Here is a 20,693-nt window from a genome sequence, read left to right on the forward strand (position 1 = left end):
ACGTAAACAAAATTATATGCGTAAAACGCGCGAGAGGTATCTTATCCTTCAAACGATTCGATTGTAAAAAACAAAACCCAGTGTTGGCAATATTTAAAAAAAAAATTTCGCGTCCACGGGAATTTTTTTCATACCTCTTTTTTTTTTTTATTTTCTACAGGGGCGAAATATTCATGAATTTTTTTTTTTTTTTTTTTTTTTTTTCTGTTCATTAAAAAAAAAGGAGAAACCTTTTTATACCCATTTTTGCACTCTGCGCTCTTTTCCCGTTTTCGAAAATGTTTGTAAATGTACATACCTTACGTGTGCCTAAGCATATGTAACATGTTATACGTTTTTTTTCTGTTTTGCGTGCATTTTTCTTCCCCTCCATCGTTGTACACGTTTTGCCACCAGAGCCTGCAACTGTGTGACGGCATTATTTGTGCGAACGCACGGGTGGGCAGGACTACATTATGTTCATATGCTTATTTTTATTTTGTTCCACCTTTTTCTTTCCTTATGATATACCAAAAAGCAGTATAGTCTTTTTCTCGAATACATGTTTCTTCCTCCTTTTATTTGCCCTATCGCCGAAGTGGGTATATAAGTGTATGTTACAAGTACCATTATGTTTTTGTATTTATATTGTTGATCATGACATGAACGCGATATTTTCATAATAATCCCCCGTTACCCCTTCGTCCTATGTTTGTACAACTTCGCCCCATTCTTGCGTTGAAGTAGCCTCCACGTGGCCGCTCATATAACCACCCCATCTTACACGCACACATACGATAAAGCTTGCATAACCGAAACAGTTGCTCATGTCGCAGTGAATAATAATAAGCCGTTTTGGTTTGGTCCTTTATACGCGGGGCGGCCCAAAACATTTTTACAGCGGTGGCGAAAGATCGCACAGTAGACCAAGACACGTACTCCTTGGGGTGAACGCAGAAAGAGGAGGACACTTGCTACCCATGCGCATGCCGTTGAATCAACCATATTAACTACCCCCCATAGCCATTTTGCACCTGTGTGAATGATACACTTGTGTACCGGTTTCTAATTATATATATGTCCCTGCGGTGGAACTCCTCCCCGGTTTGCCTCCCACCAAGGACATGCATGCAAGCATAGAGACAAAAAAAAAACACACCTCTGAAATATGCAAAGTTACAAAGGCTTCAGGAAAAATGCACATCTACCACAACACTTTTTTTGTCAACATGTATCAACTTTAAACAAAAAAAACCGCTTCATCAGTTGCGAAGACGAGAAAAGAGCACGAAAAATAGTACAGCACGTTTATACTACCTTGGTAGCTACCTATCACACTAATCACAACGGTCAGAAGAACACACAAAATGAACCCACACCGATATCCCTGAAAAGATTAATCTCTTCCTCTTTGTTACGTAAAATAAAAAAAGCGCACAACTCCACGAATACTGAAGTAGCTAAGGAGAACACCCCCTTGGTCTGTGGGCTACCTGGAAGTAGAAAGTACACTACTGCTGCCCCGCATGACCTCCAACGTAGGTTTTACCACCCCCAGAACTATCTACCAACAAATGGGCCAACCGTAAACGGCGCGCACCACCATTTTAGCTACACACATAGCACCCGGAAGGTGGGTGCTCCCCAGAACAGCTCCCCCCATGCAGCAAAACGCAACACAAGAGATGGCAAAAATGAAGAGCATCATCGGGGAGTTGTTCACCCCACGAAGTATGCCATGTACAATGGTGTGGTGCATCCGGCGCATTACCCCCTCCAAAGGGACATAGCAAACAAGTGTCTACACCTATGTGTGTCTCCGAAATGGTTTGGCACGAAGGTGGGGAAGGAGAGTCAAGGGGAAAGAGCCGCGTCCCGGGACAAAGCTGAGAAGAAGGGGGACGAATCTGAATGGGGCGCTTACAAGAACGATCACACCGAGAGTAACAGTTCCACCGCTCACGACATCCCCATGCAAGAACGCCCAAACGCCCCACATGAAGAATACGAAAATCTAAAAATAAAAGAACTGGAAAATATATTGCACAATCTGGAAAAAATAAACGAAAATAAAAACAGCAAAATAAATATCAACATAAAAATCCTAGTGTACGTGTTTAAAAATTTTATATACAAAAATAAAGAGTTAAAAATAAAAATTTTTTTCTCCTTCATTTTTTTACTATGTTCAAAAATATCCATTATATATACCCCAATTCTCCTGTCTTCCTTTATTGAAAATGTTAATTTGGAAAAGAGTTTGAATCACCAGTTGGATGGATCGCTGTTATCGAGCAACTCAAGTGTAATGATTCTTATGGCCTATGTCCTTTCACGTGTCCTATCATCAAGCTTAAACGAATTGAGAAACAGCGTCTTTAACACCATAAGTCAGAGAATTTCCACCTACGTGAGTAAATTATTTTTTTATAAAATTCACAACTTAAACCTGAGTTATATATTCTCCAAAAAAAATGGAGAATTGTCCTTCATTTTTAACAGAGGATGTAAAAGCATCACCAACTTGCTCAACGTGTTGGTGTTTCAAATTATTCCAATAATTATCGAATTTGTTTTATACCTCTACATATTAACATACAAAATACACTATAGCGTTTCTCTCGTTACATGCTTGAATATGTTTTTGTACATCCTCTTTACTACCCTCGTCACCAAAAGAAGAACCATCATCAGGAAATTTATGAACAAGTCAGAACAAAACACGTTTAATATTTTTTTAGATTCAATCCAAAATATCGAACAAGTAAAATACTACACAAACGAAATGCACGAATTAAAAAAATTTATAAAAGAGCAAAAGAAATATGAAAGAGAAGCCATCAATGTGCAGAAATCTTTATCCGTCCTAAATTTTGGCCAGCAGATTATCCTTAATTTTAATCTTTTCCTATGTCTTTATCTAACCTATATAAATATCGCTAATGATGTTTTCCCCTTCAGTTACCTTATCCTCGTGAATACACTTCTCTTTCAGCTAGCTATGCCCCTAAACATGTTTGGAACCATCTACCGGGAAACCAAACTCAGCCTTGTAGACATAGAATGCATGATCAAAATTCTTGTCAAAAAAATTCAGGCGCTAGATTATTCCAGCAAATTAGAAATACAAAGTGGAAACATCAAATTTGAAAACGTCTCGTTTAAGTATCCCCACATGGAGGAAAATAATGAGTCGGACTTTCGAACAAGTGAGCAAGCCACACAGGATGGACTACCTCCAAGAAGCATATCCAAACTAGCTCAATTCTTCAAAAAGATGAAAGATAAGTTTTTCTTCCCCCAAAATTGGCTCAATTCAGGGGAGCGGCCAATTCCCCCCATGAGTGATGAAATCAAGAACAACTTAAAGAACGCACTTAGGGATAGCGTACAAACCACATCTCTCACCTCCAAAACGAGTAAAGACAATAACGACAAAAATCAAAAAGAAAATAATTACATCTTCCAAAACTTCACATGTAACATACAGAATGGAGAAAAAGTAGCCATCATAGGGAAAAGCGGACTGGGAAAAAGTACCCTCATAAAATTGCTCCTCAAATTTTATGAAATAAACAGTGGAAATATTTACATTGATAATAAAAATATCGAAAACATTAATTTGTACACCTTGCGAAAAAGCATAAGTGTAGTTCCGCAAGACACCATCCTTTTCAACAACACCATTTCCTACAACATCAAGTATGGAAATTTTCAATGTACAGATAAACAAATGATTGATGCTTGCATCCAGTCAGAATTGCATGAAAAAATTTTACAAATGGATAAACAGTATGATACTCTTGTTGGGGAAAGAGGCACCAAATTATCCATTGGAGAAAAACAAAGAATTTGCATAGCTAGATGCTTTTTAAAAAATTCAAAAATTATCGTCCTTGATGAACATGCAAGCAATTTGGACAATGAAAATAAAAAATCCATAGAAAAAGCTCTACAGAAATTATGCCATGGTAAAACCACCTTTGTTATTACACACGTCATGGAAAATCTTCAAACCATGGACAAAATTATTTTCTTCAGTGGGAATAACATCTTCGTTGGAAACCACAACGAGTTGATGATTGCAAACCCTTCCTACCAGGAGTTCTTCAACTCAAGGAACAATCAGCCATTGTGATATAGGTGCGCGTGGAGAGAGCAGTACCGTTACATCGCACACAAAACGTGTATGTCTCCCCTTTGAGCATATTTCCCACGTTAGCTCTTCCTTTCCCATCATCATTCTATCCTGTCCAAACTTATAACAATTTTTAAGTACCTACCCGCATTTATGATTTGCTTCATTACTTTCCTTTTCTTTTTTTTCTTTTTTTGTCCCAATTTGGGGGACATCATTTGTGAACACTCCTCAAATGCATAAACCCTATTTTAACACATTTTTTTTTTTTTGCCAAAATGGTTGTGTTAAAACTTATTGGTTGATGTGTGCAAATTGTTTTTTTTTTTTTTTTTTTTTTTTTTTACTATTGCGCGTTTTCAATTGTTACACCTTTTTCGACGCGCAGGGCCACCTTTACGATGTTATCGCAAGGGGCTCATCAAATGGGGAAAAATAAAAACAAACAAAAAAAAAATAGTCAAAGGGGTCCACACATATTAACAGACCGGTTGGCAAAAAGGCATCTGAGAAAACGCGAACAATGTTTGGCAGCCAAACGAACAAACAACATGACGCAACACGCACGCCACGTAACAAACACACAGGGATGTATTTTTTTTTTTTTTTTTAACTTCTGTCTCACCCTCTCTGGTCCCCTTCTACGTTAATAGCATCGCCCCATCGCTACTTCCCTTTGGAAATGCTCAAACTACCATACTTCTTATGATACGGCATCAGGGAGCTCCTCGAAACAACATCCACATTTTTCAGCGTGTACAAATTAAATTCGATATTCTCAAATGAGTAAAATGTGATGCACCCCAACCCCTGTACATGTATGTCGTAACTACCACTGTCCCGATCGACGCACGGATTTGTAATATTAAAATAGCAGTCCTTGAAATTGTTCAATTGGTCAAATCTTTCTACTGAAAATGGGGGATAAAGAAACCCGCTGCTTATCTTCTCTCTTAAAAAGTTCCTAGCGTCTTTGGAAAAATTTTTCCTTTTTATAATTGGAATTTTCTCGGACATAAAAAAAGACATAATGGCATAATACTTTTTAATATTTAAAATGTGAATATACATAAGCCCCCCAATAAAAATGTAATCATTTTTATTTATGTATATGGATGGCACTTTCTTCTTCAACTTTGTGCACACCACGTATTTCATTTCATCAAAGTTGAGACAAGAGAGAAGTGACTGACTGGAAATAATTCCTGGGGTGTCATTAATGGTTATATTTTTGTTTAACTTTATTTGTATATTCTTCAAAGTCGTTCCTGGAATTATGCTGTTGCTAATTTGGAATTTTCGATTGTCTTTTCTTTGTACATTTTTCAGTAGGTAATTAATGAGGGAAGATTTCCCGCTGTTGGCATTTCCAACGATATAAATGTTCACGTTCTTGAGGAAGAACTTTTTCTTTTTCCTCGGTGCCTCTCCCGGGGGGGCCAGTTCTCCCAGGTCATCACGGTTAACCTCATCACCGTCCACCTCCCCATCGTCATCCTCACCATCCACTTCTTCATATTCATCTTCTTCGTCTTCTTCTTCGTCATCGTGCTCCGACGCGGAGGGATTGTCATCACCGTCACCCTTGCTAACGTCACCCGTTTCCTCTCCTTCCCCATGACCGCGCCGTTTGCGCCCCTTTCCCCTCTTCCGCACCACCCTGCTCCTCATGTAGACCGTGTAAATCAGCTTCTTCACGTTGTAGCCCGTCTTGGCGCTCACCAAAAAAATGTTTCGAAACAACACATTTATCTTGTTGCTTCGTAAAAAATTGTACACGTAATTCTTCACAGTGAATTCTTTACAGTCAGGTAAAAGGTCCACCTTATTTATGCAAAAAAAAAAACCCTCACTTTTACCCTTATCCGACTGCATTTTATATAAAAAAAATAAATTACGCAAATTTGAATAAATGTACAAATCCAAAATGTCTACAATGTAAATTATGAAACATCTTTTCTTGAAAATATTTATTACGTACTTTTCGAAATCCTGGGCACTGATTTCGTTTTTATTTGTATAATTAATTATCATGTTGTCCTTTATATCATTTTTGTATTTCAAATTGAAGCATCGTTCGCATAAGTAAGACTTCTCTTCAGTCCTTTCCGCTCCCGTTGGTTCGCCTCCCTGGTCCTGTATCATACTACTGCTTTTTCCCTGCGTGTTGTCACATTGCAGAGATTGGACCCCCCCAGAGATGCTGCTTCCATCCACAGAGTTGTTACCCCTCCCCAGCTGCACAACCTTGCTCATGGCTTCCCCTCTTAGTTTGTGAAACTCACCCAGCAGCTGCTGCTTGCGGTTCTGCTCCTCCGCTTGGCCGCCCAGTTGGTCGTCAATCAGCCTTCTACCCACCTGCCCAATCAAATCACCATGCTCCTTCCCACACTCCTCCTCCGCCCCTTCCTCATAAATATCGCGCAGTATCTCCCTCTTATCAAAACCCTCGTCCCTGCTGACCACCCTCTCGTACACATTCCTTTTCAAAAAGCCAAACTTCTTCTGATCAGACGACTGAAAGGGTATTCCGCACCCCCCACACATGTCCTTGCTCAACTTCACTTGGACACTCATGCTTTTAAAAAACTCATCAATCTTTTTCTTTTCCTCGTCTTCCTTCTTATCTTTCCTTCCTGTAACTTCTTGTGTGTCCATTCCGCCTCTCTCTTCAAAGCGAGCCAACCCATATAATTCATCATTTAAGTTCTTGCCCTGGAGTATGCCTTTAATTTGCTTTTCGATTTCTTTATCATCCACATCGCTCATCAGTGTTTCTTCTATCCGGCCATCCTCCGCCACGCCCCCCCCCTCTCCGACTACCTGCTGTTTCCCCCGGGACTTCCCCTTCAATTGGCTCTTTAGTTGCTTAAAGGCTTCTTCATAATTTACCACACTCAAATTTTTTTTTACACTTTCTTCTGCTTTTTCTAAACTTAAAAAATCGTTTACTCGCTTCTGCCTTTCCAGCATTTTTTCCAAATAGTTTTTGCTTTTCTCATAGCTCCTATTCTGTTTCCGTCTCAACGGTTCTACCACTTGGCTAGTCCCTTCCTCATTCAACAGGTCGGTCTTGCTACCTTCCAGTCCACTTACCGTCCTCTCCTCGCCTTCCCCATGTACCTGCATAATGCTGTCTATTTGTTCAAAGCGCAGCAAATCTTTATCCATTTCGTCACTAAGAGGATCATTTTCTTCTTTCTCAATTTTCACCAAATCATCACCGATTTTTTTTTTTTTTTTTTCCTTCCCTTTTGCTGCTTCTTTTTGCACCTTTCTTCATCATTTACCTTTGCATCAATGGAAAGCGTTCTCTCTGTAGATGGTGGCAGCAGACGGGTGAGCCCCGTTCTTAACTGCAATCCAAAAACGTTTCGCTCCCTAACGTTGCGCAAGGCACCTTCCCGCCTCTTACCACCTGAAAAACCATCATAATGGCAAAACAATTTTGAATTTCTTTCTCCTCCTTTTAGTCCACCGCCTTCGTTTCGAAACATCGAATGGTACCTACTTTCAACAATACACCTGTGCACAATTTTGTTCAAGTTTAAAAATTCGTCTTCCTCATCAAATGTGTAATTTTTTAAAAACTCCTCGCCAGACACAAAGGACAAATCTTCCTCCATGTTCTTCAACCGGCTCAGGACGTACACACTTAAGTTCGAATTGTCCCACCTCAATTTTGCAATTAAATCCTCGTAGCAGTTAATTTCTTTCCTATTGTTTATGAACAGTTTGTCCTTAAATGAAATGTAGTCGTTGTTTGAAAAGTCTCCGTTTTCCACAAAATCGTACATTTTTTCATTTGCCTTGTCATCCTTCTCGCCCACGATTTGTCTGTACCTGTCGCTGTCGATTAGTACGCCATCCGCCCGGTCATCCGTCAGGTGATCCGCCCGATCATCCTCATCATAATTGCGAAAAAAGTTGTACTTGATTTTTCCATTTAGCATATTGTCGCCACCTCTTTTCCCCTCCTGCTCCACCCCACACATGTGCCTTATTTCGACCTTGTTCAACTCGTAACAATGTAAGTCTTCTTCCCATACCTTCAGGTATCCATAAAGAAGAGGGTACGCGTCAATGTCCCGTACCCCCTGTTGCGCCACAACTGAAGTATTCATGTCCCTAATGATGCTTTGCTTTCGTGCAAATCGCTTCTTATAAGGAATCTCATACAATTCCTCAAAATTTACATTTTCGAGTACATGCTTGAAAGGGCCTCCTCTAATCAAATCGGAGTCGGATAAAATATCCCCACCGCAAACGCGACTGTACATTTTCTTTACGTCTTCTTTTGCATCATCTGGTGATTTCGTTCCAAGCCTCTCGTAGGCTATCACACCTATGTCCGTCCTAAATTCGCACGCGTATTTCTTATCGTAAACGAATTTTATCAGGACAATGTTGCTCTGGGGGTCCCCCGATGCGTCGACAATTGAGTCTTCGACCACATCACCCTTTGCTTCCATCTCCGTCTCACCCTTTATCAACGCGTACGAAATTCCATTCAGGAATTCCACGCCACCCCTGTTCCCACTCCTTCCCCTCCCTTCCTTCTGCTCCTCCTCCCCATCAAATTGTTCATGCCTCCGTTCGTGTCCCGCGCCTGAGAAATTATCCTGTCCCCCGTCGTGTCCTTCCCCGCCATCATTGTCATTGCCTCGGCTTGTACTTGCAGCGGAATCTTCAACCCCAGGGCCTCCGCTCCTGTTCACCCTACCCCCACCGCTGCTACCCCCGTCTGGAGAATCCCCGTCCGTGTGCGGTCCGTCCCCAAGATCAAATCCCAAATGATCGCCATCCCTTCCTCCACTACTCCCCAACCCGTTGATAAAATTGCCATTTTTCTTGTTTTTTTTTTTTTTCTTCTTCTTTTTCATTCCCCCCTCCGAGGTAAACTCCCCATCATCTGAAGGTACCTCCCCGTCGTACAGAATTTGCTCGACCTCACGCACTCCCTTGCTCTCCTCCAAGCTCCCCAGACCTTCCATATAATCGTCAAATGACATGGAGCCATTCCTCACATGCACCTTTTTCCTCTTGTGAAAAATTCTTTCCTCATGCTCCACAAACTTCTGCAGTTCCATCACGTTTGCTTTCTCTTGGCATTTATCAAACAGGGCCTCACTTAGCTTATCGTAAATTTTTTGTACATCTATCCCATTCTTTAGAAAAACTTTTTCAAATGTGTTTTTTCCAAAAAACAGGTCGATATAAGGTGCAATATCTTTAATTTGCATTGTATTGAATTCCATCATTTTAATGTACTCGTCCAATTTCGCATTTTCTTCCTTCGTGTTCTGGTTGTCAATATTGATGTTCACTTCTTCCTCCGTCTGTGCATATACGCCTTCATTTAGGGATCCTACTAAACAAGGTTCACCTGACTTATTCTCTCGACTCCTATTCCGTCCGACACCCTTCTCACTTCCTTCATCACTACCACCAAGGATACCATCCCCCATCGTACCCATTTGGACACCACCACCCCCTTTGAACTTCCTCCTGTTAAATTCCTTCTTCTGTTTTTTCTTCTTCTTCTCAAGTTCTTCATTCACGTCATATTCAAAATTTACCAATTTTAAAATATTCATAAGGCTATAATCAAAGGGGTATTCAAAATCTTCAGTTTTTTTTTCTTCCTTTATTTTTAAATACTCTATTACTATGTTTGTGCAAATGCAAGCTAAGATGGAGATCAGCTCGCTCTTCTTCAACCTGCTGCTTTCGTCGAAATTTTCATTAAACACCTTTTCAAAATTGTTAGACAAGAGTTTGCTTCTGCGCCTTGCCCGTACCCAGTCGTCACCTCCAGCGAGGCTGATCAGACGGGTGTCACTGCCACATTTTCCACCACGTGGAAACAGGGACACACCCCCATTTGACTTAAAAAAACACCTTGTAGAAGAATGGCCCCCCCTTTTCCTAACCCTCCGGTGCACGCACCTCCTCCCGGGGGCATATATTTTATGGGGAACATAAAACACACCCCTTTTCCTATTCCGCTGTATTTTCACCGCCTTCTTCTCGTCATTCTTGCTAAAATCTTCTATGTGTGAATTCACAAAAAACACATTTTCAAAATACTTATTTTTTAAAAAATACGAATGACATTTTGTGCAGGTGATAAACACATGAACAAGGAAAAATAATACAGCTGACTTCAAAAACATTTTTTTTTTTTTTTCTGTACAGACGAATTTTCACCAAGGGAGGACAAAAAAAACATACGAACAGAAGCACGACGCTTTTTGTCCCTCCATCTCAAGCTCTTCATCTTTTTAACCCTGTGCTCCTTCAGTTTATTTCCATGTTGCTACCGTGTGAAAGATGTAAATTTTGCACCTTTTTTTTAACTCATCATTTCGCGCTTTCCCATTTTGGGTGCCTCCCTTCAGTTGCGTGTAAAGAACGGCTGCACGACGTGCTTATCCCCCCCCCCGTGGATACGAAAAAATAAAACGTGCCCTACTGCCCCCATGTACGACTGGCTTGCCGTGTTGCTTCCACAGGATCCTGTAACGGAGCAGTTATAAGAGTACAGAGTTTCCCCCAAACCGCAAAAAAAAAAAAAAATAAAAATAAATTTTCAAAACCACAAAGGGGAGATAAAAGCAAAAGAAAAAAATGACGCACTTTTTACAGCCAACTTTTTTTTTTTTCCTTCCTTCACGCCAAACTATAAACAACAAGGAAAAAGCATAAAATGTAAAAAAATGTAAAAAAAAATATGAAGCGCCACAAAACACCAAGCCAACTCGCGTAACGCTTGAGGAATAGCCAAGAATAAAACAAAAATGAAGCGCGATGGCAAGGAAAGCACGAAAAAAAAGCCTGACTACCTCCAAAAACGCCAAATGGGGACACAGGGAAACCACGAAAAATCGCTAAATCAAGGGAAAAAACAAAAAGGCGGAAACAAAAACGAAGAAGAAAAGGAAAAATTTACGGATAATCAACCAACCCCTTCTGATGAATTGTCCACTTGCCGAGGGAACACAAATAATGCCGAATCGAAAATGAATTTAAAAAACCTCCTGGGGTCCTACTACTCCAGTGATGAAGAAAGCGAAGGGGGGTCCCAACAGACAGAGGACGTTACCCACGAAAATGCCACTGGCCAAAGGGACAATCATCAGGAGGACAGTCAAAGTGATAGTGACACGGAGGAGGAGGATGACACTGATAATGATTGTGATGATGGTCATGATGAGCAAAGTGAAGTGTCGAAGGGAAAAAAGCAAAAAGAACAGAGTGAAGACAACCACGGGAAGACGCCAAAGGAAAAGAACGTCCGACCCGTTCAAAGTTATCCCAAGCGAAAACAATCCAAAATGAACTACGAAGAAGAAGAACAACAACCAGCCAACCAACACCAGAATGAAAAAAAAAAAAGACGCACGTCCCCCCCACAACAGAATAAGTGCCAAAAAACAAGTCACAAAGAAAGTGAAAATAAATCTTCACACATTCATGAAAAAATTAACAACAAGATAAGAAATTCGCACAGTTCATTCCATAGTGAATATAATGCAGACCCCACCTGGGGAACCAACCCTACGCAAGCACATTTTCAGCATCCCCCGTGGGACAATAAAAGCTTTTTTCAAAATGTGAATCCCGGTGCAGGTGGGCACTACCCATATGATGTGAGTGGCCAATATATGTACAACTTTGGCGCACCTACCCATCCCAAGGGAAACCTAAACAACATGTCCCTCACCAACTTTGGCTTTTCCACAAAAAAAGAAATCAACGTAGATCTGCAAAACATTCCTGTCATAGACCAGAGACAAATTCTCAGTGATTGGAAACCCACCATCCCAGAAGAAAAAAAAAAAACGCAAAAATATAATATAAAAACAAAGGTGTATAATCCGGCCAGCAACACCTTCGATAAGGTAATCATTCACGGAAATAAACAAAAGCGCAAACATCAGATTAACTGGTTAGCAAAAGAAGCTGTGGAAAAGGAATATGAAATTTTGCAAAACACTAATTACAGTAAAAGAAGGACCACGAATGATAAATATGGGTGGTAAAAAAAAAAAAAAAAATGGAATGCTCTCTCTAGCATCATCCGTTTTGTATTTTTATGTGTATAAATATATTTTTTTTTTTTCGTAACAACCCCCCCCCCCATTTCATCCGCTTCCCATTTTTTGTGTGATTCGTTTTGATGTGCCCATTTTGGCATTGTCACTTGCAAACATTTGTTTTTACTCTTTTCCCCATGGAAACAGCTACGCCCTTTTTTTTTTAGTAAATTTTTTTTTTTTCTTTTTTCTTTAACTTTAAAAAGTTTCAAAATTTAAAAAGTTATCACTTAACAAGTTAATGAATGCCAAACGGGTGGGACACACACACACCGTAAAGCCTTTAAAATGACCAAACACATATGTGCAAGGTCATGACTGTTTTACCCCAGCCAATGAAGTAACAATACACTTTTGGCTGTGTTGAAAAAAATTTGTCTGAGGTGTACATGAAATCAATTCTACCATCAGTGCACAGGTGGGTAGTAAAATTCATTATTCCCTTTTTTTGCCAGAAAAAATGAACAGGCAAAAAAAAAAAAAAAAAAAAAAAAAAAAGTTCACTCCTGTGACTGCTCAGAATCATCATCACCTCCTGAAACTTTTTGTATCAAATGTTTGTAAAATTTAATAATTTCATCCGATTCGTACAAAATAAAATCTTGTACTTCGAGAGCTGGTACTTGAATTTTTCCTCCTTTCTTATTCAGTTCTGCGAAAAAAATGCTTCTATCAATGGATCTTCCCTTGTTAATATTCTTCATTAAGACCACAATTGGCTTCTTCGTCTGCACTAACTCTTCCACATTGCTATCCTCATGAAAGTCAATAATTTCTACATTTTCATTATCCTTTATAGAATTCATAACTTTTGTACAGTAGGAACATATCGAGCTGTGGTAAATATAGGTTATGTATTGACTCTTCACTGGCTCTACATCTATCTTGGTCATTAGCTCCTTGGCGTTACCAATCATTTGGCACTTCTGTTCTGAGTTACCGCCGGCCAAGCCATTTTTATTATGCTCACTTCGGGAAAATCCTAGAAAAGAAAAAACTATGGCCAAAAGGAGGAGAAACGCTTTCATGGTACACTCTTAAAATAAAGTACAGTAAAATAAAAAAAAAAAAAAAAACAAATAAACAACGTAAAAGTGTTCCTGCTAAAATATGCGATAAAAACGCCTTAAGAAAGAGAGAGAGAGAGAGAGTGAGAATGAACTATATAAAAGTAAATGAACTCTGCTCAAAAAAAAAAAAAAAGAACAAAAAAAACTTATAAAAACAATATCCTATAGACTAATTCGAGTTTTTAATTCCTAAATCTACATGGAAGTGACGGGCTTAGGTCAATGTTTTTGTTTTTTTTTTTCATAACGTTAAAATTAGTTTTTTTTTTTTTTTTTTTTTATTGGCTGCGAAGGCTCCCTAAAGTTAGCTTTTAGGTTTCTCGCACATTGATAATTTTTTCAATGTTAGTAATTTTTTTTTTTTTTTTTATGTTGGCAAATTTTTGAATCTTAATTTTTTTATTATTTTTTCGTGAGAATTTTCAAGTGCCATATATGTATAAAATACACTGCTAACTCGCGTGTACCCCCCCCTATATCTATACCATCACCTGAACTACGACATGTATATACACTATGGACGACGCATTCCGCATCTACAAAGAGTGCGAACCTAACAAAAGGCGCACCTAACTCTCTCGCATATAAATCGGTATACAACAAAAGGGGTCACATGACGAAGAAAGTGCAGTGTACAAGCCCACTGTGCGTGCACGTGCAAAAAATTATTCAGGAGCATAATAACTACATATAATAACATCATACATATTCTAACATGCATATTTCTACACCGCACATCTACGTACGTGTGCACTCGTGTGTTAAAAGTTACCCGGCCGCTTGACTTCCTTGACGCACAGGAATCGAAATGAATACAAAATAAAAAAAAAGTAGTATATCCAAAGTCCCATGTTTTCTCTCTCCTTTGTGTGATTTGATTAGCTGTTCGGAAAAATAAAAAAAAATATATATATATATATATAGAAAAAGGAATAAAATAATAAAAAAAAAAAAAAAAAAAAAAAAAACGATTTTTTGGTCGATTCGAAATTTAACAGTAGCTTCTATTTTTACCAGTCCACGATAAAGGGGTGCCAAGGGACTACAGCTGCTTCGCAGGGGTGTGCGCCACGCAAAGCCACAAGGTGGAGAAACAACCAAGAGAAAAAATTCAACTAACGTAAAATAAGGTGGCAAATAAGCCTACAGAGAGAACCCACGTGAAAATGTAAAAAATATGAAAAGGCGAAAAAGAGAAACGCAAAAAAAAAAAAATGCCAAATGGTGAAGCCACGAAACAGTTGTGCACAGTTAAAAATAAGCTCCTCCCAAGTTGAACCTGAACAAAAAAAAAAAAAAATTTCACCTCGTCGTTAATACACTTATGTAGAAACATGTAGCTTCTACTATGCACAAAAAATGTAGCCCCCTCGATGGGGTTAATTTCATGACACGCAAAAAAAAAAAAAAAAGAAGAACGTAACATTTTTCTGTGTATTCAATGTATGTGTACTGTAGGAAGCAAACATCTTCTTAAGCCTGATTGAAGGAAAGAGAGAAAAAAAAAAAAAAAAAAAAAAGCGCGTCCAAAAAGAGAAGCATTTGAAAAGCTCCAATTGTAGGTAATATAATGTGTGCTCATGTATGCAACATGAATATTCGTTCGTTTATACAAAGAGATTTATTCGCCGTTCCATGTTCTCGCATGTGGGAAAAAAAGCACTTCTGCATGCATTTATTTTCTTTACTTTTAACGACGCGGGAGAAAAGAAGCTTCCACAAAAAATGGCCAAGCCATTCTTCACAAAACGAATTGGTAACCCCCTACACACACACACAGTGCCAAACAAACGCTACGAATTTGTATTTCACAACTGGCGCATTCGAAAATGCTCTCCCACAAAATGCTTCAAACGGAGTTTTGCAAATGCACACACTGGACTATGCCTCAGTACCCACCCACCTACACAGAAGAGTAGACGTAGGGGTAGAGGCTAGCTAGCATGTACCATGCACAGGTTAAAATGATAATCGTGTGAAAAAAAAAAAAAAAGAAAGGCATACATAAAGAAGGAAAAAACAAAAAAAATGTAAAATGTATGTGCATATTATTTCTACGTACAAAATGACGCTACCATTACGGTTATCATCATCCTGCGTCGCTGAGAAAAATCTAGGAGGAACAAAAAAACACAAAAAAAAAAAAAAAAAAACACTTCCCACAAGGTCAGGCAAAAAAAAAAAAAAAAGAGAGAAAAAGTCCTCTCGCCAACGTTGCATTAAATTACACACTTGAAAAAAACTGTCACTTTTTGCAAAATGGAAATCCTCCTTTGAGAAACTGTTCTAAATTTTCATACTTATAGCGAACAAGATACTCTCCCGTCTCAACCTCCTCGTTCTCCCCCCTGCATGGAGCGATACATATTACTGTCGTTTCGTTTAGTCGCACCGAACTGCGCTCACTCATTCTTCGAATTCATGGCCGCCCCGCTGAATGAATAATTACTTCCCATGTCGTCTACCAACTGGTTACTGAACCCATTGGAAAAGTCACCATCCCTGAATCGCTTGTCCTCGTCGCCCACATACTCCACCACGTACGCGCTGATCCCATCGGCTGAACAGGCACTGGGACTCCTCGATCGGAGTGCACACGTGCCGTTGTTCATGCTGCTCATTGTGTTCATGTTGCTCATTGTGTTTGAGTGGCTCATCGATTTGGCGTGGCTCATCGATTTGGCGTGGCTCATCATGTTGGCTTGGTTCATCATGTTGGCTTGGTTCATCGTGCTGGCTTCATTTATCGAGTTGGAGTGACTCATGCCATTACCCATGCTGCCCACTTGACGCATATTCTTGTGATTACCCCAACCCCCACACTGAGGCCCATTTGCCCCAGTACTGGATTGGTATCTCCTTAAACCTTCGCCACTCCCCAATTTGCTGGCCACATTACTTCCACCCTCACCTACTCTCTCACCGACTTGCCCGTTCACAACTCCCCTCCGGTCGAACACTGGGTTGCTACTTGCAAAGCGATGTTGGCAATTCGACCCGTGTGCAAGGCCCTCTGGTACGTTGTTACTGCCTTGCTTGGCATGGTTGCAAACATTTCGCACAAATGGTAAACTGGTTCTTCCATCCTTTCTCCCCGTGTCGCAATTCGCGTTGTACATCGAAATGGGCGCTGTGATATTATGGTGTAGCCTCTGCTGGTTAGACAAACTGGGTAAAGCACCCGCGCCGACAAACGGTGCGTTCAAGCCGCTCGCCAAGTTACCTCGATTCGCGAACCCCACACCGTTGGAGTAAAGGCCGACGCCGTACGGGGTGTGCATGTTGGGTGCGCTATGCACGTTAGCATTCACAGCACTGTTCATGCTCTTGGAGAAGTTCAACGCGCCCAGATGGCCAGCAGCGCCGATGCTACTTCCAATACCGCTACCGACCCCACCGACGCGACCAGCGGCACCCACAAAGTTGTCCGCGCTCACAGAACGCTCCATGTTCAAGTTGCCCCCGTTCACCAAACTGAAGAGCTCATTTCGCTTGGCCGGGTGAAACGCATTCAAGTCCAGCTTCCTCGCGTACACGGAGCACCTACCGTTGCTCATGCCATTCTGCACATCCTTAGGCACAACCGTGTCGTGCGTAACAATGTAAGGCTTATGAATGGGAATTTCAATCACCTTCTTCCCCCCATATTTATACACAGGCTTCACCCTTTTGGACACAGGTACAATGACTGGGTGGTCCACATACTTATTTATATAGAACGGCTTGTCTATAACTTTTATCTTCGGAACTTTCACAGGGACAGGAATGTCAATCACCTTAGGAATTGTCTTAACCAGCTCGACCGTCTGAATCTTAGGCACGTAACGTATCTTCTCAATAGGCACATCACGGTATTTTATAATGGGCACATAATTAGGTTGCTCAATAATTTTGCGCACAGGTACCTTTACCTTCCTAATCACCTCATTTGGAATTTCTACAATCTTCTTCACAGGCACGGTCTTTATTACCTCTCCTATATCATCATAGCTTTCGTACTTGTTCACAATTTTTACCACGGGCACTTCAATATACTTGGGTATAATTTTGGTTTCAATTTTATTCTTATATATTATACGCTCCTTAATTTCTGGCTTCTCTACAATCTTTACCACTTCTTGCAATTCTGGGACCTCCACAATTTTGTCCTGAATATGAAATTCCGGAACTTCTATCTTAGTCTCTACGTATTTATTAATAGGCTTCTTAACAACTTTCTCCACCTCCTTAACTTCATATTTATTTATATACTTGTTTACTTTGTGCACTACAGGAACTTCCACAATTTTTTCAACAATCTCGACCTCCCTATATTTCGGAATCTTAATCGTATCAAATCCTTCATGTACAATTCGCTTGTCCACAACGTGAGATGTGTGTGTTGCTCGGGAGTAGTCCGTGTGCGATGATACCTGTTCACACATGGACACCTCATTTTTTACCTTCTCACTTTCTATCACCTCGCTTGCCTTCACAACATTGTCTAGGCTAGCCGGGACACCACCCTCTTCGCCCGTGCTGCTCTTAAGGTTGAAGTCTCCGTAGTTTGCAAACTCTGCCGTTTTGAACTTCAACACGTCGCCTCCACTGGGGGGGGGAAGCACACTCGTGGTGTTCGTTGCCCCCGCAGCTACAGATACAAGTGAGGGCTCAGCCACCAATGGCGATACGGATGGCGATATGGATGACGATACGGATGGTGATACAGATGGCAATGTCGATACTAACGCACCATTTCCAGTGGCCGACTCACCCCCAAACGTGTCGTACACGTTCCCTCTACCCACCAGAGGTGCAAAATCGACCCCTCCTCCAGGGGATGCAACCTGGTTACCATTATTTACATAATAAGAGCTCTTGTCAGACAAATAAGCATCCCCCTTATTGTCGTAATTCCCCAAGCTTCCTATTCTGCTGCTCTCGTTACTGCCTATCGGAGTGTGACTAGTGTACATGTTGGTAAAGTCCATTTCATTTGCTACCTTGGAAGGAGTGAACCATTCATTTGCCGTTGTTCTGTACACCTCTGCGCCCTGCGCCAAGGGCTGTTCAATGCTGTTAGGATATACAAAGCGGGTATAAGTCGAATTCACACCTTCACTGAAGGTTACGTTTTTCTGTTCATACGAGTTTAAAATATTTGCATTCAATCCCCAGTTAGCACTAGGATAAGCCCCGAAACCGTCGCCTCGGTATGTGCCCAGATTACTTCTAGCGTAAGCGTCCACCCCCGCGTGGCTGCCACTCTGTGCGCTTAATATATTCGTTGAAAAATGCTTCAAGTCGCCGTTCGTGCCTGTGTGCATAAGGCTTTCATCATATGGACTGAAACTATAACCTGCCACCCCTGAGCAGGCCAAACTACCGCTTGGGTAAGAATTTAAAACTTCAGGTGCGTTATAATAACCCAGATTACTTACACCGGGATCAGCCTTGCTGGGTGTATAAAGATAGGACAAATCTGTCTTAACAGTGCTATACAAATTACCCTCCGCGTTTAGCAAATTTTCCTTAAACGAAAGCGTGCGAGGCAACGTTGTAGTAACATCACCACTTGCTGTTCTCTCAACCCTACTTAAAATATGTGGTATATTTGCCTCAACGTTTAAAAATTCCGTGCTGTTTCTTTCTGTTGTTTTTTCAGTATTGTGGTCCTGATTGTTGACACAATCCTGAACTATGACACTGCTGCTCTTGCTCGAAATTTTGCTTTCATCTAAAGGTGTGCTGCTCCTTCTAGACTTCCCTACTGAAGTGTTACCATATACTTTGGCGTCGCTTCCTTTTTCCAGGACGTTCACTTTGCTCAACCTGTGTTGCGAATGCTTCCTACTCGATTTGATAGAACCCCCCTTGGACTTTGTCTTCTGATCTGATACAAACGAACTTGTATTATTCGCATCTAACGTTCTTGTAATGTTTCGATTTTCCAACAGATGCAAGCTGGCATTACTACTGGTGATAGACCCTCCTTCTCTGTCCTCGGATGAATCCTGTGAAGCGTTTAAAAGGCGGTGTTTATGTTTACTTTCAAAGTTGTGCACGTGGGAACGGAGCGGTAGAAGAGGCAGTGAAAGGGATGTGTATGCCGCATGCACATGGAAAAGAGGCCCTCCACATCGTTCTGTTCAATCCGATGCGTTCCATTTTGCGTAGCACATGCACAAAAAGGTGCTAAATTTTTCTATCATTACACAGAACTTCGTGGAAGTGACGGAGTCCTTGGATAGTTTTTTTTCCAATAATATCCTGTTCTACAAAAAAAAAAAAAAAAAAAAAAAAAAACATTAAGATAAAATAGTGTAAAACGACAGAGAACAAAAACAACAACACCAAGGGTAGAAGCGCAACCAGGCTGTGTTCACACAAAAAAAAAACATGCATAACCAAATAAGTGCACTATCATATGCGCCTATATATTTTTGCAAAAAAAATAAGATTAACATTTAGTTAGGGAAAAATGAAAAATTTTTTTTTTTTTTACTTGTTCTCGCTTTGTTCTGTCAATCTTTGTCGTACTTTTCAGCATATTGACAAAATATTTTCTACTTCACGGTGGTTTTAACGTCTAGCTGCGAAGCCCGCGTGTGCATATGTCTGTGTACACAAGCATCAACATATACTGAATTACATACATACATGCACGAACATAGACACATGCAGGTTGGCATACGCGCATACTTGCATATATACACACTTATGCAAGCGCATCTGGTCCTAGTTCTTACAACGTTTTGCACTTTTTGTTCCTTTCGTACTATATCCACCTTTTTCGTATGTTCAAAGGATACAATGCATTGGCCGAAAAGTGCAGTGTAACAGTGCACACAAAATGTTTTGCCCTTACAACGAGGTGATGTTGTACACGTTGTTATCTCGAGAAAGGACAGTAAGCAAAAACGGGAAAATATGTAACACGCATAAGGTAAACAAAAAAAAAAAAAGAAAGCGACAAAATGCATATAACAGTAAAATATAATTCCTGCTTACAGAATGTTCTCTTCCAAATGTGGCAAAAATAAAAATAAACAAAATTGACAAACGGGCGCGTAAAACAACGAGAAAGGGATATAATAACAAATGTTGTATTGTGTTGTGTTGTATTGCGTCGTATTAGTTTTTTTTTCTTTTTTTTTGTGGAAAGTCCTTCATTTTGGGAAAAAAAAAAAAAAAAAAAAAAAAAATGTAGCGTTTAAAAATTAGCCTATTTCCTTCTTATTAAAGATTAAAATTACATACAACTACACACGTGTAGGTATATATATACACACCTGTGCAATATTTCCCTACTTTTTCACATTTTTTCACCTGAACAAAATAGCCAAATAATAGCTACATACAAGAAAAATTATGACCTGTTCATAAGAAAAATTCTAAATGTTGTAAAAAAAAAAAATTTTACACAAC

The 20,693-nt window shown here is 40.1% G+C and overlaps 6 protein-coding genes across 6 annotated transcripts; 2 read left to right on the forward strand and 4 right to left on the reverse strand.

Moving 5' to 3' along the window:
• Positions 1 to 1,147: 1,147 nt before the first annotated feature.
• AK88_04953 (uncharacterized protein) lies at positions 1,148 to 4,117 on the forward strand (the record flags this gene model as incomplete). Its single annotated transcript, XM_012482557.1, has 1 exon — positions 1,148 to 4,117. One exon carries the CDS (start codon positions 1,148 to 1,150, stop codon positions 4,115 to 4,117), a length of 2,970 nt encoding a protein of 989 aa, XP_012337980.1.
• A 666-nt stretch (positions 4,118 to 4,783) lies between these two features.
• AK88_04954 (uncharacterized protein) lies at positions 4,784 to 7,288 on the reverse strand (the record flags this gene model as incomplete). Its single annotated transcript, XM_012482558.1, has 1 exon — positions 4,784 to 7,288. One exon carries the CDS (start codon positions 7,286 to 7,288, stop codon positions 4,784 to 4,786), a length of 2,505 nt encoding a protein of 834 aa, XP_012337981.1.
• A 38-nt stretch (positions 7,289 to 7,326) lies between these two features.
• On the reverse strand, positions 7,327 to 10,293 carry AK88_04955 (uncharacterized protein; the record flags this gene model as incomplete). The annotated part of the gene is made up of 1 exon (XM_012482559.1): positions 7,327 to 10,293. The coding sequence occupies one exon, from the start codon at positions 10,291 to 10,293 to the stop codon at positions 7,327 to 7,329; it is 2,967 nt and encodes a 988-aa protein (XP_012337982.1).
• A 624-nt stretch (positions 10,294 to 10,917) lies between these two features.
• AK88_04956 (uncharacterized protein) lies at positions 10,918 to 12,162 on the forward strand (the record flags this gene model as incomplete). The annotated part of the gene is made up of 1 exon (XM_012482560.1): positions 10,918 to 12,162. One exon carries the CDS (start codon positions 10,918 to 10,920, stop codon positions 12,160 to 12,162), a length of 1,245 nt encoding a protein of 414 aa, XP_012337983.1.
• A 554-nt stretch (positions 12,163 to 12,716) lies between these two features.
• AK88_04957 (uncharacterized protein) lies at positions 12,717 to 13,244 on the reverse strand (the record flags this gene model as incomplete). The annotated part of the gene is made up of 1 exon (XM_012482561.1): positions 12,717 to 13,244. The coding sequence occupies one exon, from the start codon at positions 13,242 to 13,244 to the stop codon at positions 12,717 to 12,719; it is 528 nt and encodes a 175-aa protein (XP_012337984.1).
• Positions 13,245 to 15,688: 2,444 nt separating this feature from the next.
• On the reverse strand, positions 15,689 to 19,815 carry AK88_04958 (uncharacterized protein; the record flags this gene model as incomplete). The annotated part of the gene is made up of 3 exons (XM_012482562.1): positions 15,689 to 19,279; positions 19,481 to 19,540; positions 19,771 to 19,815. 3 exons carry the CDS (start codon positions 19,813 to 19,815, stop codon positions 15,689 to 15,691), a joined length of 3,696 nt encoding a protein of 1,231 aa, XP_012337985.1.
• Between the last annotated feature and the right edge of the window lie 878 nt (positions 19,816 to 20,693).

Source organism: Plasmodium fragile (assembly GCF_000956335.1).
Source record: "Plasmodium fragile strain nilgiri unplaced genomic scaffold supercont1.84, whole genome shotgun sequence".
Taxonomy (NCBI): domain Eukaryota; phylum Apicomplexa; class Aconoidasida; order Haemosporida; family Plasmodiidae; genus Plasmodium; species Plasmodium fragile.